The sequence below is a fragment of the Microtus ochrogaster genome, chromosome 5 (assembly GCF_000317375.1).
Source record: "Microtus ochrogaster isolate Prairie Vole_2 chromosome 5, MicOch1.0, whole genome shotgun sequence".
Taxonomy (NCBI): domain Eukaryota; kingdom Metazoa; phylum Chordata; class Mammalia; order Rodentia; family Cricetidae; genus Microtus; species Microtus ochrogaster.
The window spans coordinates 79,828,349-79,845,087 of NC_022012.1; the positions used below are offsets into that span (position 1 = coordinate 79,828,349).

The following is a 16,739-nucleotide window of genomic DNA, read 5'->3' on the forward strand; positions in this document are numbered from 1 at the left end:
TTTTTTTTTTTTTTGGTTTTTTCGAGACAGGGTTTCTCTGTGGTTTTTGGAGCTTGTCCTGGAACTCCCTTTGTAGACCAGGCTGGTCTCGAACTCATATAGATCCGCCTGCCTCTGCCTCCCAAGTGCTGGGATTAAAGGCGTGCGCCACCACCGCCCGGCTCGACTGTGTTCATAACAGCATTATTTATAGTAGCCAGAACCTGGACACAACCTAAGTGCCCCTTATCTGAAAAATGAATAAAGAAAATGTGGTATATTTGCACAATGGAGTACTGTTCAGCAGTAAAAAAACAACTGACATCTTGAAATCTGTAGGCAAATGGATGGAACTAGAAAAAAAACCCAACAAAACCTGAGTGAGGTAACCCAGACCTAGAAAGACAAACATGGTCTTTACTCACTCTTTTTGTTTTGTTTGTTTGTTTTGTTTTTCAAGACAGGGTTTCTCTGTAGCCTTGGTGTCTGTCCTGGAACTCACTTAGTAGACCAGCTGGCCTCAAACTCATGGAGATCTGCCTGTCTCTGTCTCCCAAATTCTGGGATTAAAGGTGTGTACCACCACAGCCCGGCTGCTTTTTTGTTTTTGTTTTTGTGTTTTGTACTCACTCATAAGTGAATACTAGATGTAAAGCAAAGGGTAACCAGATGTAGTGATATTTCATTTGTATTTAAATAAATAAAGCTTGCCTGAAGTTCAGAGTGTAAAACAGCTACTTTAATTGCCTTACAGACCAGGCACTAGTGACACACACCTTTAATCCCAGGAGCCATGGTCATTTGCCATAGAAACTGGGTGGTAGTGGTGCAGGCCTTTATTCCTATCACTAAAGAAGAATATAATACAGAAGGAGATAGCTCTCACACAGTCTCACTGTAAGATTCCTGGAGGCAGGATTGCTATTTTGGACTGGGGCAGAGGTAAGAGCCAGTGGCTGGCTATTTTGCCTTTCTAATTTTCAGACTGAACCCCAATTTCTGTCTCTGGGTTTTCACTAATCGTGCTACAACTAGCATATAGTCCATTACCCTGGAGAGGCTAGGTAACAAGGAGGACCCTAAGAGAGACATACATGGATTCTCTTGGGAAGGGGAATTAGACAAGATCTCCTGAGAAAATTGGGGGGGGGGTTTATAAGGGGAAGGAGAGGGGAGAAGTGGAGGGAACAGGAGAATATGAGGGAACAGGATGGTTAAGATGTAAAAAAAGACAGAGAGGGAGAGCAAGGAAAGAAATATCTTGATTAAGGGAGCCATACTGGAGCTAGCGAGAAAACTGACACTGGGAAAATTCTCAGGAATCCACAAGAAAGACCCCAGCTAAGACCCTAAGCAAAAGTGGGGAGTGTGCCTGAACTGGCCGTCCCCTATAATCAGGTTGATGACTACCTTAACTGTCATCATAAAACCTTAATCCAGCAACTGATGGAAGCAGATGCAGAGATCCAGTTAAGCACTAAGCTGAGCTTCTGGAGACCAGACCAAGAGAGGAGGAGTGATAATATTAGCAAAGGGGTCATGACCATAATGGGAATACCCGCAAAACAGCTGACTTGAGCTGATGAGAGCTCACTGACTCTGGATTGATAGTGGGAGAATCTTCATAGACATATACTAGGCCCTCTGAATGTACATGGGAATTATGTGGCTTGAGGCCATTGGCAATGGGACCGAGATTTATCCCTAGTGCTTGAACTGGATTTTTGGAGCCCATTCATTCTGGAGGGATACCTTGCTCAGCCCAAATAGAGGCAAGGGCCTTAGTCCTGCCTTAAAGTGATATATCAGACTTTGTTGACTCCCCATGGGAAGCCTTACCCTCTCTGAGGAGTGGATGGGAGGACTGGGATCAGGGAAAGGTGGAAGGAACAGGAAGAGGAGAAGAGCCAAAGGAGTGGGAAATGGGATAGGTATGTAAAATAAAAAGATTGTTTTAAAATGAATTTAATAATAATAAAAAGATCTGTAAGTTTGCATTTAAAGAAGAAGTACCTATGAAAGGTCAATAACTGCTGTGTTAATTTCCAAAATTAAGAGAATAATATGGTATATATTACCATGCCCATTTAAAAGAACATGAGTTCAAACACAGGTCTGGGCAGTCTCAAAGGCAGACTAGGGAGAGAGCAGAACAGGTTTGCAGAGCCCCACTCTCACATTAGGCTTCAAGGTGATTGTCTGCCCGATGTAAGTCCGTATTCTTATTTTCCCTGCCTCTTTTAATTGTAGCTATTAAATTTTGGTCAAGGCTTGACTTAATTGCTTTTAACACTGACTAAAATTTTATGTATTTATCTCTAGGGTCTACTTAATTTTGTTTATTTAGTTGAAGACTTTATGTTAGAATATAGGCAGTAACCTACATATTTAGGAACATCATCGATACTGATCATTAGCTCATGATGACTTTTCTTTTAGTGCAAAAGAAGAAAGAGAAAATTAGAAGGATAAAAACAAAACAAACCACAAATTCCTGTAAAAATTCCGAGTAATCATATACAGATTGACAAATCTAATTGATTTTAGATGAGATCTCATGAGACATATCTGTCCTCTACTGTCCAGATGGGAACTGTTTAGACCACAAACACATTTCTATGTCTCAACTAAAATATATGTTTAAAATCTCATAAGGAATAAACTGTGCTGGTTTTGTTGTTGTTTATGTTAGAATCTCCCTCTTCTCACATATCTAATGCCATGCTTCATGAGAAATGTGGGTGGTTCCAGGTGGAGAGGCTTCCAGGAAGTGCATGATCAAACCAAACCCTTCTGCTAAGCTAAAATTCATGAGAAACTACCATTAGCAGAGCATGCCTTCTGTGCTAGACAAGGAACTAGGAACTTCAGAGGATCACCAGTGCATGCCAAATGTTTACCAAAGTGCCTGAATGTAGAAAACAGTCAAATGTCACCTGTGGTGGTTGGTTATTTCATGGGCATTATCTTAGAAGATTTACTCATTAGTCTTCTAAAACAGATTCCGTGATCTCCACCTTACAAGGAAAGAATTGAGGCTCATAGAAGCTCAAAGAAACACAGCTGTTTCATGAGTATGTATCATTGAACTTCTAAATACAAGTTCTTGCCAACATAACAAATGTATACTTGAAACATGAAAAAAGAAAATGTACTGAGAGAATGGAGTATGAAGAGTTAGGTTCAAATCCTAGCTCTATGAACTTTTGCTGTATAACTCACAATTAATATGACCAATTAATATCAATTTAGTCAATAATATCAATATGACCAATTAATATCAATTTAGTCATCTATAAAAATGGCAACAATAATATACACCTCCCATGATTACTTTGATCAAGATACAATAATTTCAAACATCTATGAGAGCCAGGAAAATAGTAGGCAATCAAACATCAAATCAAGGCTGGGCAGTGATAATGCATGCTTTTAAGCCCAGAATTAGGGAGGCAGAGGCAGGTGGATCTTTGTGAGTTTAAGGCCAGCCTGGTCTACAAGAGCTAGTTCCAGGACAGGCTCCAAAGTTACAGAGAAACCCTGTCTAGAAACCAAACCAAACAAAACACAACATCAAATCTAGGCTGAGGAGATAGCAAGCCAGTGAAGTCCCAAATTCAATCCCTGAATCAACATAAAAAGCCAGGTGTGGTGTGAATCCTTACACTTGTAATCTTAGTTCTGGGGAGGCAAAGAAAGGGGGTTCATCAGCTAGTCAGCTTAGTCCATCAGTGAGCCCAAATCCCAGTGAGAAACCCTACCTCAAAACAAGGTAAAGGGCTCCCCCAAAAATAACACTAAGGTCAAACTCTGGTCTTCACATCCGCATGCACCAAACAAACAAACAACCTAATGCTGAAGCATCTGGAGTGTATTTTCAAATACAGGTCCCACGAATATGTTTCTCTTTGAAAAAGAGAAACCAAAACCATTTCGACTAATTGTTTTAGGAAATTAAAATCACAAAACCTCAATTCTGTGAGCATAGGCATCATCTTAAGCAACATGAATATACTGAAACATGAAGATATACAGAATTGTATGAGGCAGGAAAACATAGTTCTATTTTAAAAGTCATAAATGGAGGCTCAGAGAACTTAAGTAATTAAGTCAAGATCATAAAGGATAAAACAGTATCAACAATATCTCTATCAAATAATACTTATAACCTATTTTTAAACGTATAGGTGGTCTCAGTATAAAAAAATACAATAGTTTGTAGAATTTCAGTATAAATTCTTCTTTTGGAAGCACATCTATCACATGAGGAAACTACACATGAACATAATTAATACAATTTCCATCCTTGAGCTGTATTCTGTCATTATAGTACAGGGAGATAAGCAGAAGCATAAATAAGAGGAAAAATTACACACACATATATGTGTGTGTGTGTGTATTAGAAATGAATCAGTATAAATTCGTGTACTTCTAGGATAACAAGGGGCATACAAGAACATGGAGAAAAGTTGGAAGTAAGGGTACAAAGATTACAGGAGGCATCTAGGCTTTGCTTTGGTCTGGCAGATTGAGAGGCTCAGTGCATGCATCTAAACAAGGTCCTTAGGAATAGCTGATAGAAGATACATGGAAGATTATCTCCCCACTTATATTGTGGAAGTGGGAATTAAACCCAAGTCCTTATGCATGAAAGACACGCACCCTATCAATTAAGCTACATTCCAAGCCTTGAAATAAACTTTTTATGAAAAATTTAAATTATTTTACATATTATTCAGGTTTTTTTAATATAGAAACTCTCAGTTCCTTCATCTGTTCCTTTTCTTTCTGTAAAAGAAAGATAACAAAGGTCATAGTGTATGTCTGATGATGCTACTATTATCTGTTATATCAAACTTATTCATATCTCTTAAATATCAGATTCTCTCCATACAGATTATCTTCTCTGTTAAGAGATGCAAAATAATCTTTGCACTGTTTTAGTATTCTTTCTGTTTCTAGTAAGTTGACTTTAGGCAAACATTATGTGCATATAAGTCAATGCAATGAGAGCTTCATTATGTATTTCACTACATACTATATGAAATATGAATATAATTATAACCATGTTTATCAGTAACTCACACCTAGAGTTACTGTAGGTGTTCCTGTAGAGAAAGTAAAAACGTGGTTTTCTTTAACAGTGGAGAGATGGAAGCAGAGGTGATACCCAGTACACTGTCTCTGCCTTTTCCCCAGATAACATGTTCACTTCCTATTGCCTTTGGATCAAGATGGGAATATTCTAGCTCTGGCACCACATCTGTGTGCATGCTGCCTTGCTTCCTGCCATGATGAAAATGGACTAAACCTCTGAACTATAAGTGAGCCACTCCAACTAAATATTTTCCTTTATAAGGACAATGGCACGAGGTTTTGATCCTACTTCATGTTCTGGCTTTGTGGGAGCCTAGCCAGTTTGGATGTTCACCTTCCCAGACATGGACGGAGCGGGGAGGACCTTGGACTTTCCACAGGGCAGGGAACCCTGACTGCTCTTTGAACTGGAGAGGGAGGGGGAGAGGAGTGGGGGGAGGGGAAGAAGAGCGGAAGGAGGGGGAGGGAAATGGGAGACTGGGAGGAGGCGGATACTTTTTTTCTCTCAATAAAAAATTAAAAAAAAACAAGTAGGTCCATTTAGTTCTGACAGGTGGTCAAGATATGCAAATGTACTTCTGCTCCTTCTGTTGTAACTATGAGGTTACCTGGGGAGAGACTGTGTCCAGGACACTGGTCTAAGGCAGTTTCACTACCTAAACTACAACTGCCTAAACAACAAAATGCTAATGATTTGATGTCTCAAAATGTAAAGTGGTTAACTATTTGAGTTGTCCTTTGTAGCATGTTAATAAAGTCTTTTGTTACTTCTTCCCCTGCCCATTTGAATTGGGAATAAAAACAAATGGAAAAAAAAAAAAAGAGTTCCCCTGATAATGGTGTCTCTTCACAGCAATACAAACTCCAAGACTATTGTCTTTACAAAAAATATGTAAGATACATAAAACATAAAAATTACATGTATTAATGGGGTTCTGTGTAACATAGCCATACATGTATACATTGTGTAACTAAATAAGGTTAAACATCTATATAGCCAAACTTTAATTTTTGGGAGAGTTGTGGTACTGGAATCAATTACTGATTAAGTCTGTAGGACAGGCTTTCATACTTAGAAAATTCTTTCCTAGCAAAAGTTAAAGCACTATTAGTAGAAAATTAAGGTTTACAATTTATTTGAACCGACAAACACATCACCTGAAAGGTACTGAAAAATACAGCTTCTGACAGTTGGGTTTAATGAGATGCTATGGATTTAAGTTACTAATCCTGGAAGAAGTCCAAACTGCATGAAAAAAATCAACTTCACAAACCTACATTTGAGAATTTTTTTGAAAGTCTTGTAGCCTAGTCAAGTAGAAAAGCCATCTTACATTTAAACCTTGTCACTCCTTCCAAAGGAAAAACAGCTCTTCCTTTCTATAAACACTAACTTTCTTTGGCATTTTAGAACTGACACAGCCTGAAGGAAGGAGCTAAGAAAATACTATGCATGGATCCCATTTCTTGCAAAGTGGAACACTGGTACTAAAAGCTGTTGTTTTAGAGGCAATTAGGCAAATAAGATGCCTACCAAGATTTCAGAACTGAAGCAGTGCAAGAAGTTCCTTATCTGCAATGAGATTTTGCACTAAAGCAAGGACTAGCTGCTACACACAGATATACCATCTTTTGTACTATCCTTCATCCCTTTGCCATTGGATAGAATATAATGGAATAAGATGATGAGAACTATGATCTTGGATTTCTGTTTACTCCTTTTGAAAGGAAAGCATATGAAGAAGTAGGTTCTACCACTCATCCCAAAAGAAACTCAGTATTTTTAGAAACTCTGACTCATGCACTAAGGAGGAAGCAAGATAATCTTTTCGTTGTAAACGACTACTACTTCAAGAAATATTTTCACCTCATCAATTCCACAACTTAATCAAACAGAGGTGAAGAAAAATATTTAATAAATATGTTTAGACTTTTATTTTGAAATTCATTAAATGTACTTGATTAAAGAAAGTCCCGAGTTAAGTGTAATTATAAATTGAATTAATTCCATATCAGAGCCTGACAGAACACATAATGCAGGAAAATATAATACAATATTATGGTAAAACTATATTAACAAAATGATTGACAGTATTTGACTTAATTTGGGAAAATGATACTATGTTAAAGTTAACAGAGAACTTGTTTCTTTAGAAAATTATCAGAAATAGGGCTTTCAGTTAAGAGCACTGGGTATTCTTGCAGAGGACCTGGGTTTGATTCTCAGCACCCATATGGTGGCTTACAAACATTCATAACTCCAATTTCAGGGGCTTCAAAGACCTCTCCTGACTTCTGGAAACACTCAGGCATACTATGGTATACTTAGATAAAACATTAATACATATAAAATAAGATAAATATTAACTTTTATCAGATATACACTTATTTTAAAAACTCATTAAAGCTGGGCACGGTCACTCATGATTGCAGTCCCAGTGTACAGGAAGTTTAAACAGGAGGATCATCATGAGCTAGAGGCCAGCATGCGACACACAGTGAGTTCTAGCCCAGCTGGGATTACTGACTGTCTCAAAAACTTCCTTATTATTAATAAAGCAAAAGCTTGCTAAATTCACCACTAATCATTTTTAAGAACTCTATATATTTCTGGATTCCCCATAAGCAAAGAGAGATTATACACCCATGTTCTAGTTTCCCTTTTTAATTCCTTTTCTCTTTACTACTGTTGAGTAAGGGCCATGAGGAGATGGAATGAATCTATAAGGCATATCCCCTGGTTGAAGAATACCAAAAATAGCTCCATGCCATGCCATATGTGGTAGCAGAAAAGAACAAGATCTTGGATCCTCAAAACTTTTGGCTTTTCTTCAATACATTATAACCTGACTCATAATTCTTTTAAGTAAACCGCATTCTTGGCTAGCTTAGCAACAGTAATTGTTGGATATATACTGAATATAGAATTTTGTATTTAGGATAAATGAGAAATTATATTGTTAGTTTTTCTGAAAATATCAAATTGGCTTATTCTACAGAGAAAATTACTATTATAGGTATGAACAAGAAATGTCTACTACCAGACTTTACTTTACCTTAGAAGGCTCCAAATTCAGATGTTTTAGTACCTAAGAAATTTATTAAAAATAAAAATGCCTGAGACTTTAAAGCCTTAGATCAAAATCTGCTTTTCCACTAACTCTCCTTATACTGAATTACGGTTACTCTATGTTGATAAGGCTTGAGAACCGCTGCTCTCAGGGCATGTTACAAACTATCATTATTTCTGACATGTATTTTTACTCACGTGTAAACTTTAAGAACAAAATCCTTTTCTTCTTTTAATTCTGTAAGTGACTGCAGAACATCCAAAATGCTTAGAACCGCACAGCCATACGGTCGCCTGTAGTGCAGGTGAGCAGGACCCTTTTTGGAGTCATTCAGGAGCATTCGACCTTGGGGATCGCAGAAAACACCAATTAGGCAGAGAACGCCAACACTCTTCTCTAGTACCTTCTAATTATCAGCCAGTGACACCAGAGCTACAGGTCCTAAAAGATTCCCAAAGACGAATAAAGAGCTAAAGTGAGTCATCTAAGGATATCTGTAAGGAAGAACACCAAATCAGCCTCTGGCCAAAGTCCTTTTTCTGTGTCACATTTGGTCAATTAATCCCAACAGTACATTTATTAATCAAATGAAAATAAGAATGACTTGATGAATTTCTTTAAAAAAAAGTCAGTGAACTGATAAGATTTAAACTTGATGGCTATACTACTAATAAAAGTTCAGTATTTTTAGCTGCTCTTATAAACCATATATTCATAGGTATAAAGGTTCTCAACTAGAAGTTCTTCTAACCAAATTCTAATGCCAGAGATGCTGATGAACCATTGTGGGAGTGAGAGAAATCACGAACTATGGATTGCTGCTTATTCCTCAGAGAGAGCAAGGCTGTGCCAACAGTGATAAAGCTCTTGCAAAAAATGTGATTTCAACAGATGCTTTATGAAGTAAGGCAAAATAGCTGTTATATTATCAAAGAATTAAACATATTTTTGACAAAATTATACACTATATTCTAGAATTTAAACTATGAAAGAAGACTTAGTTCTATCACCCAAACCTGAAATATGTATGGCCAATAAAACAATGGAACAGCAGTGCAAGGTCACTTTCTTTCATCTCAGTTTGAGTAGAAATGAGAAGCTACTTATCTTCTGCACTGGCAACATTAACTCTAATTTTGTGGGAAATGGCACGATTGCATAGTTTCGGAAAGAAACTAAAGCAAGGGGCATGTAACACTTGTTCAATTGGCATTCTAGTAACTCTGTAAGAACTCTGGAGGAAAAAAAAAACACATACAGAAGCAGGCAATGTTACAGGGAGAATATTAAAAAAAAATCAGACCACTTAAAATAAAAAAAATTGGGCCCGAATTCAAAGAGGGAACAGAAGATTTGAAATAGGGAAAACATGTATTTATTTGCATCAAACCCAGCTACTGCAGCGGCTGAGATTAAAGGCAAAGCAAAGCAAACCACAGCAAACCAAAAAAAGAGGCTAGACTCCAATCCCGGTAAAGTTCAGATGTATACTTTTCCTAAGTTTGACCAGTATTAATCATGAGAACAGCTGAAGTGAACAATACCTATTCGGATCACATGGGCCACTATGTATAAATCTCTCTTCATGTCTTTGCTGCTCAGATCCTAAGAAAAGAAAAAGAATAAATAAATCTAGGCAAATAATGCACAGAAAATGATAAATTTCATTTCATTTGAACTTCATAGCAGTTTCCTTTTAATATATATTAAAGGGGGAGAAGGGAGATTAGAGAACATAACATTTAATACATACAATAAGATTTATACAGTGGAGAGGCCCTATTACTAAAAATACTACTTTGTCATTCAACAATGAAAGCCTGAACTGGTGCTCAGCTAGAAGTTTAACCCCTACTGACTACCTCATGATGCTGGAGGAAAAAAGTAATCACCAATATCAACCAAGTACAAAACCTATGATGTAAAACAGAAAGCTGCCTGCAAGATAAATTGGTACAATAGGGGCACAAATGTTAGGAGTAATAAACTACTTTATGATTGAATTTAAGACACATTTCATGAGATATATTTCACACCAGACAGTGTTCAAATGACCAGGAACCTGAGACTAGAAAAGTCGTGGATTCTAGGGGGAAAACCTATTACTATTATTATACTAAAGGAACACAGCAATAAAATTATTCCTAATGACATACTGCTATGCCCATAGATCAATGCCTTTCTCAACCCTCATCAGAGAAGTTTCTTCTTGCAGAAGATGGGAACTGACACAGAGACCCACAACTGAACAGTATGCAAAGAATGAGATACTTTGGAGGACTCAGTCCTAACAGGGACATCAAGCCCTTCACATCAAGGCTCAGGGATCTGCGCCAAAGAGAAGAAGGAAAGATTGTAAGAGCCAGGCATGGTAGATGACTCCAAGAAAACAGTATTTTCTAAACACAATAGAACTGACAAAGACTACAACAATACCTACGAAACCTGCATAGGTTCAAACCATACAAAATCACAGAAGGGGAAGTGGACATGAAGTTTCACTTTGAACTAAGAAACTATTTGCAGCTGAAACCTGCTAGAGAAGAGAAAATCAGTTTACTTCACTGGAGCATCACTGTGTATACAACCACCCTCCAGAGCAGGTCCCATACCCAGTAGTAGCTGCCCAACACAAAATAGACTCTGTGTGTGTGTGTAGAGAGAGGATTTTTGGTTCATTATATTTGTATTATTGTTTTTTTAATTTTTCTTCTGTCTCTTTTTTTTTTGAGAGGGAAAGAATGTGAGCTGGGTGGGTAGCAAGGTTGGGAGGATCTTGAGGATGTCTAGAGGAGGGAAAATATATTCAAAATACATTGCATAAGACTTTTATTAAAATAAAAACTGTTGAAATAGATAATGAAAACTTGAATATTATATTCCTTTGAAATTTTATTTTATTGATAGTATTCTTCTAGCTCTCATTTAGATCACCTAATCTACAAAAGTTTCAGAAAGGAATGCATATTGTTTTCACCCATGGTTATTCTGTCAGCATGCAAAGACATTTTATAATGCAAGAAATAAATGTTCAGTGCAATAAAAAAGTAGCAAAACATTAAAATCTCATTAATGATGAATACATTAAAATTTTATTCTGTACTAACTTTATATTCATCCCACTGTCCACAAATCATTATTACACACTTGCCATATTTCCTACAAATGAGATTAATTTGGTCTTAGTGAAATCTTGATAAAAGATTTGGTTCTAAATTTAGATATTTATTGTTATTATCTGTACCAAGTTATAAGACTGAAAATGTTTTATCTTGTTTTTCCATTATTTATGAAAAGGTGCCCGTGTGTCATGTCATGCATATGGAGGTCAGAGGACAACTTACACAAATCAGTTTTCTCCACCATGTGGGAACTAGAATCAAACTCAGGTCATCAGGCTTGGCAACATAGAGCCATCTTACCTGCCCTAAAAATAATTTTATTGGAAAATTTAAAAAGATTCTTTTAAGTAAACAAATATAATCCCAAATCATAAACTTTCAAGCTGAAAAGTTACAAAAATCTGTTTTAACATATTTATATTTAGAATCCATTGTAAAGTAACACACTTGCTATTTTTTTATTTAGAACATTACACCAGGAATAGAAAAACTTCCATATATATTTCATATATACTATCCATCCATCCATCCATCGTCTATGAAGTTTCAGATTTGTCATGAGGTTATCCACTTGCAGGTTGCTCTGTCATTATGGTGATTTAGTGGTGCCTGATGGTGTGACCTTTTTTTCATGAGACAGGTTTTCCTATTTTCACTTCTATGAAAGGGTCCATCAGCTCCATTTTCTGTTCATCTTTCATATTTCGCTTGGTTTCACATGCATGTCTCTTTTAATAAGGACAGAAAAAAAGAGTAGCTATGATTTTGAGTTAGCTCATAAATGCAGAGTCACCATGTTCCTTGATTTATACCCTTTTATTGGACTACAATCAAGGGGAAGCAAGGAAGTAACCTAAGGTACAAAATGTAAGGAGGCTCTCACTCTTGACATCCTGTGTGTTGCTTATCTTACTCTAGTCCCAGCTCTGTCCTGCTGAGTAACTCTGAATAAAAAAACCAGGGAGACATTAAAAGGTAATACAGAAAGGTGAAACTGTACTTCTGGATCCTAAATGGTCACAATATATTGCCAGGTTCTTAGAAAATAGCAACAATGAAATAAGTTACAAAAATTTATTTAAAAAAATAGTATCTCTGGCATCACAAAGATAAACTTTTACATAAAAGTTATTTTTTAATATTGAATGGATGAACTGAACTCCATTTTGTGCATTTCTCTAATTTTAAAATGGAATTTTAGGGGATGGAGAGATGGTTCAGTGGAATTTGTGTTACAAAGAACAGAGTTAAGTTCCCAGCATTTACACAGTGACTTACAAACATAAGAAACTCCAGTTCCAGGGAATCAAATGCTTTCTTCTAATCTCCACAGGCACTAGGCTCGCACATGGTTCACATATGTATTGTGAAAAACACCCACACACATAATATAAATCTAAAAGAAGTTTAATAAAAATAAAAATTAAATTTTAAATATTTTCAAGTTAACACTGTAATGAGTTATACAATAGCCAAGTGGTGGTGGTGCATGCGTTTAATCCCAGCACTTGGGAGGCAGAGGCAAATAGATCTCTATGAGTTTGAGGCCAGCTTGGTCTATAGAGTGAGTTTCAAGTTAGCCAGGACTGTTACACATAAAAATCCTGCTTTTGAAAGACAAAAAAAAAGATATACAATAAATAATAGAAATTGAAAAAAAAAATTTTCAGCCGGGCCGTGGTGGCGCACGCCTTTAATCCCAGCACTCGGGAGGCAGAGGCAGGCAGATCTCTGTGAGTTCGAGACCAGCCTGGTCTACAAGAGCTAGTGCCAGGACAGGCTCCAAAGCTACAGAGAAACCCTGTCTCGAAAAACCAAAAAAAAAAAAAAAATTTCAAGTATTTTATGCTCATTCTTAAAGTTTATATATTTCCTGAAGGTTTGGTACATTTTCAAATAATATAGTTCCATCTACATAGCTAAACTAGTGTTAGTTAACCTGTACTTCAAAATGTCTAGCATCATTATCAACAGTGCTCCAGTGGACTGCCACATAACCAAGAGTATATTAGGCAGTACAAATTGGACTCAATTTTTTTAATGAGGAACAAAGTTGGGAGAGGATGGAAAGGGCATGAATATGGAGGAGTTCAAGAAAGGGGATGAGTATAATAAAAAAAATGTACAAAATTCTCAAGGAATTTATAAAAATTATTATTTAAAACCTTGTAGATACTCCTCCAATAAAGCTGGGAAACTTTAAAAAGTCCAGGGCTGTAGTACAAAGGGAACCACCCAGTAGCACACTAACAGCTTGTGCCTTCCCACTGTGGCAGAGAGGGGCACACCATGAGTATTACACACACTTTTATTTACACAGGTGATGCTTCAGCTTTGGCCTCTGGACTCAGATATATAAATAAAGTGCTAAATAAAATTTTGACTTACTATAATTACATTCAAACGTCTTCATAATTGAGTTTATTTTTTAAGAGCATTCATATCTAAGAATTCAATAGCTTACTTATACACTTAGCTCTTTCAAATCTAAACAACAGTCACTAACAATTTCTCTTGTTTTAGTAGAAAATAAGGAGGATATCAAAATCTAGAAAAGCCTCTTTCTAACTAAGACATCCTCTTTCTGCTTTAAAAATGACGTTGGTCAGGCACTCTCACTTCAAAACTCTCTGCTCACATAAATCCCCTTCCCTGTAATCTCGATTATTTCTTCTGTTTGGTGTTGAATAGAGTACACTGTTCTTTCTAGATTAGCCATTTTAATTTAATTCCCTCAATAATTGCCACGGGGTTGCTTTTCCTATTCTTTCTTCTTACATTATCTCCCGAGGTTTCAATGATGAGCTCAGTCATGGACAAAATATTATTTGAGCTTAGCTAGGTTTGAAAACCTTCCTATACAGCTGAAGCATTCTTTTCTACATAGAGAACATTTTCAGTGAGAGCTATTCCACTGAGAGCAGTTTCTTATTCTGTAGTACCATCATCTGACATTTTGACAGATTAAATTGTAGTAAATGATCTGAAGTCAGGTGAAGAAACATAATTTTAGCTCTCCAATAAAGTCACATATCAGATCTTCAGATAAATACTATTTTCCCTTAAGAGGCATCAAATCAACTTTAAGATAGCTCTCCACCTACCAGTCATGGGACACATGCAAGGCCAAGAACACTGTGGAACTATCACACCTTCGTAAGCTCATGAGGATTTCTGTTTTGCTCTATTTTGTTTTTGCTAGCATCTTGCTAATCCTCCAGCATCTGCCTCCTAACTAGCTAGTTGTAACAGACATAAGCAAACTATGCCTAGCCAATGAATTTGATATATCTTAACTATCACTGAAATAGGTCAAAGCATTCACAAGGATCCAAGAGCTTTAAATTGTGATATAGTCTTGTTTTTCTTCAATAAATTAATTAAATAAAGGTGGATAGTTGTTACTTAGTAGAAATAAATAAAGTTGATTTGGATAACACAAGGGCATTGTAGAATTACGAGATCTAATTTTTAATAAGCAGATTTGCCAAGCCTTCTGAGATGAGATGATGGCTTCATGAGTGGAGACCAAGAGCAATAACATAGTTATTTAGAAAAGTGTAAAGTACAGACGAGAGTAGAAAAATTCCTCCATTTGGTATTATAAAGAGGACAGGTTAGTTTACATGAACTTACTAGATGGCTCCTAAACTATAAGTCTGGTGGATGCCTTGGACATCAGAGATTTTATATGAAATAACATATAAAATCTACATTAGGTACCTGATATTTTAAATAAAATTTCAATTAAAGACCACTGCTAACTAAAGGTCTCTACAAGTATTTTATTAAAACTTGATGGAAACATAAATCAATTCCTATTCTCACCAGTGGAGGTGGGAGATAAGAATAGATGTTTGTTTCCAGAGTGACAATATTTACACAGCAGGCCCTTGATTAAAGTTGGCACACAAAGGGGAAAGAGTATTTGCACATACTGTAAAAAGGGCACACATTCGTTCTATCTTCTCTGGGTTCCTTGGTCCACCATTCTTGTTCAGTCTCACCAGAAACCGTTCACTGAAATGTAGGAAAGAGAGAGACAGAAAATGTAATGAAACAAATTAAAAAGGCATATACAGAAAAATCCCTAAAGGCTTATGAAACAGCTTATTGTGATAGGCAAGGATTAAAACCACACGCACTGGTAAAATACCTTACTTGTTGTGCCAAACAATTTGCAATGCATATATGTTGTTGTTTATTGATTAGTTGTGGCTGTGTCTAGTCTCTCTCAAGTGTGAGTTCCTTGAAAGTAGCAATGAGCTTATACTCCTCCATAAGTCTCCTTGAAGTTGGAGTCCAACTCTACACCTATTGTAGCAAATATAATCTCTAATATGAACAGATAATTGTAAAAATATGTATAATACTAGACCTAAAGGAAGTTATTCAGTTTATATCTTTCTACATATATAACTCCAGGGAATTATCTGAGGACTTTAACTACTATATACCGTTTTTCAAACTTTACCAAAAATCCCAGCACTCGGGAGGCAGAGGCAGGCGGATCTCTGTGAGTTCAAGACCAGCCTGGTCTACAGAGCTAGTTCCAGGACAGGCTCCAAAACCACAGAGAAACCCTGTCTCGAAAAAAAACCAAAAAAAAAAAAATTTCCTTCTTGCTGGAATGAGAATTTAACAGACACTAAATATTTTATTCTCAATTCATACAGACCATTCTTGTAAGAAATTACAGACTAAAACACATCAGAAACAGTATTTGAAATATTTGGAAAAATATTCCCTTGCTCTCTAATCTTCCCATCCCAGCTCAACATCTCCTTCCTGCCCCCCACCCCCCAGGCTCCTTGCCAACTGTAACAGTAACACTAAGCTACAGTGAAAAATCTAGGTTATCATAAAGGAAATGTTCTTTATATGCCCAGTTACACTCATTAAATGTCTTTGAGATTAACAAAAGAATGATATGAAAATATTACACTTAGAATAATAAGATGCATCCTAGCTTTTTATATATTTGTTTGTTCACCAAGTAAATAGAATTTTCTATGATGCTCTATGTGCTAAACAAACATGGGAATACAAATGTGAACAAGATATATACAAGATACTTTTTAGCCCTTGTAGATAGTGAGATGTGCATAACCAAATCTCAAAAGATTTAGGTCAGATATAAAGTTGACATTCTTCATTTGAAGGAGTAAATGAGATTAAGAATGGAATTCATGTAGAACGAGAAGAAGCTTTGATCAGAATCCTAAAGGTACTGAGATTCAAGAAATAGGCAAAAGAAAAACTAACAACAGAGAAACATAGGGACAAACAACAACACAGAAGAAAAGTACAATGAGATACTGTTTCAGTCAAGGCCATAGAGAATCACCTTAACTAAGGACAAAATTTTCCCTATATATAATCCCAGCAGCACAGACATTAAGGGCAACATTGAATAAATGGGACCTACTAAAACTGAGAAGCTTCTGTAAAGCAAAGGACACTGTCACTA

The 16,739-nt window shown here is 36.4% G+C and overlaps 1 protein-coding gene across 7 annotated transcripts in view; it reads right to left on the reverse strand.

Annotated features, from left to right (window-relative positions):
• The window catches only part of Dock3 (dedicator of cytokinesis 3), a 405,059-nt gene that overhangs the window by 142,418 nt on the left and 245,902 nt on the right, over positions 1–16,739 (reverse strand). For all 7 annotated transcript variants that reach the window (XM_026779352.1, XM_026779351.1, XM_013346561.2 and 4 more), the window contains exons 10-12: positions 15,208–15,289; positions 9,692–9,752; positions 8,345–8,492 (exon numbers count right to left, since the gene is read on the reverse strand). In XM_026779352.1, coding sequence (XP_026635153.1) covers positions 8,345–8,492; positions 9,692–9,752; positions 15,208–15,289 — 291 coding nt within the window. The remainder of the gene's footprint in view (positions 1–8,344; positions 8,493–9,691; positions 9,753–15,207; positions 15,290–16,739) is intronic.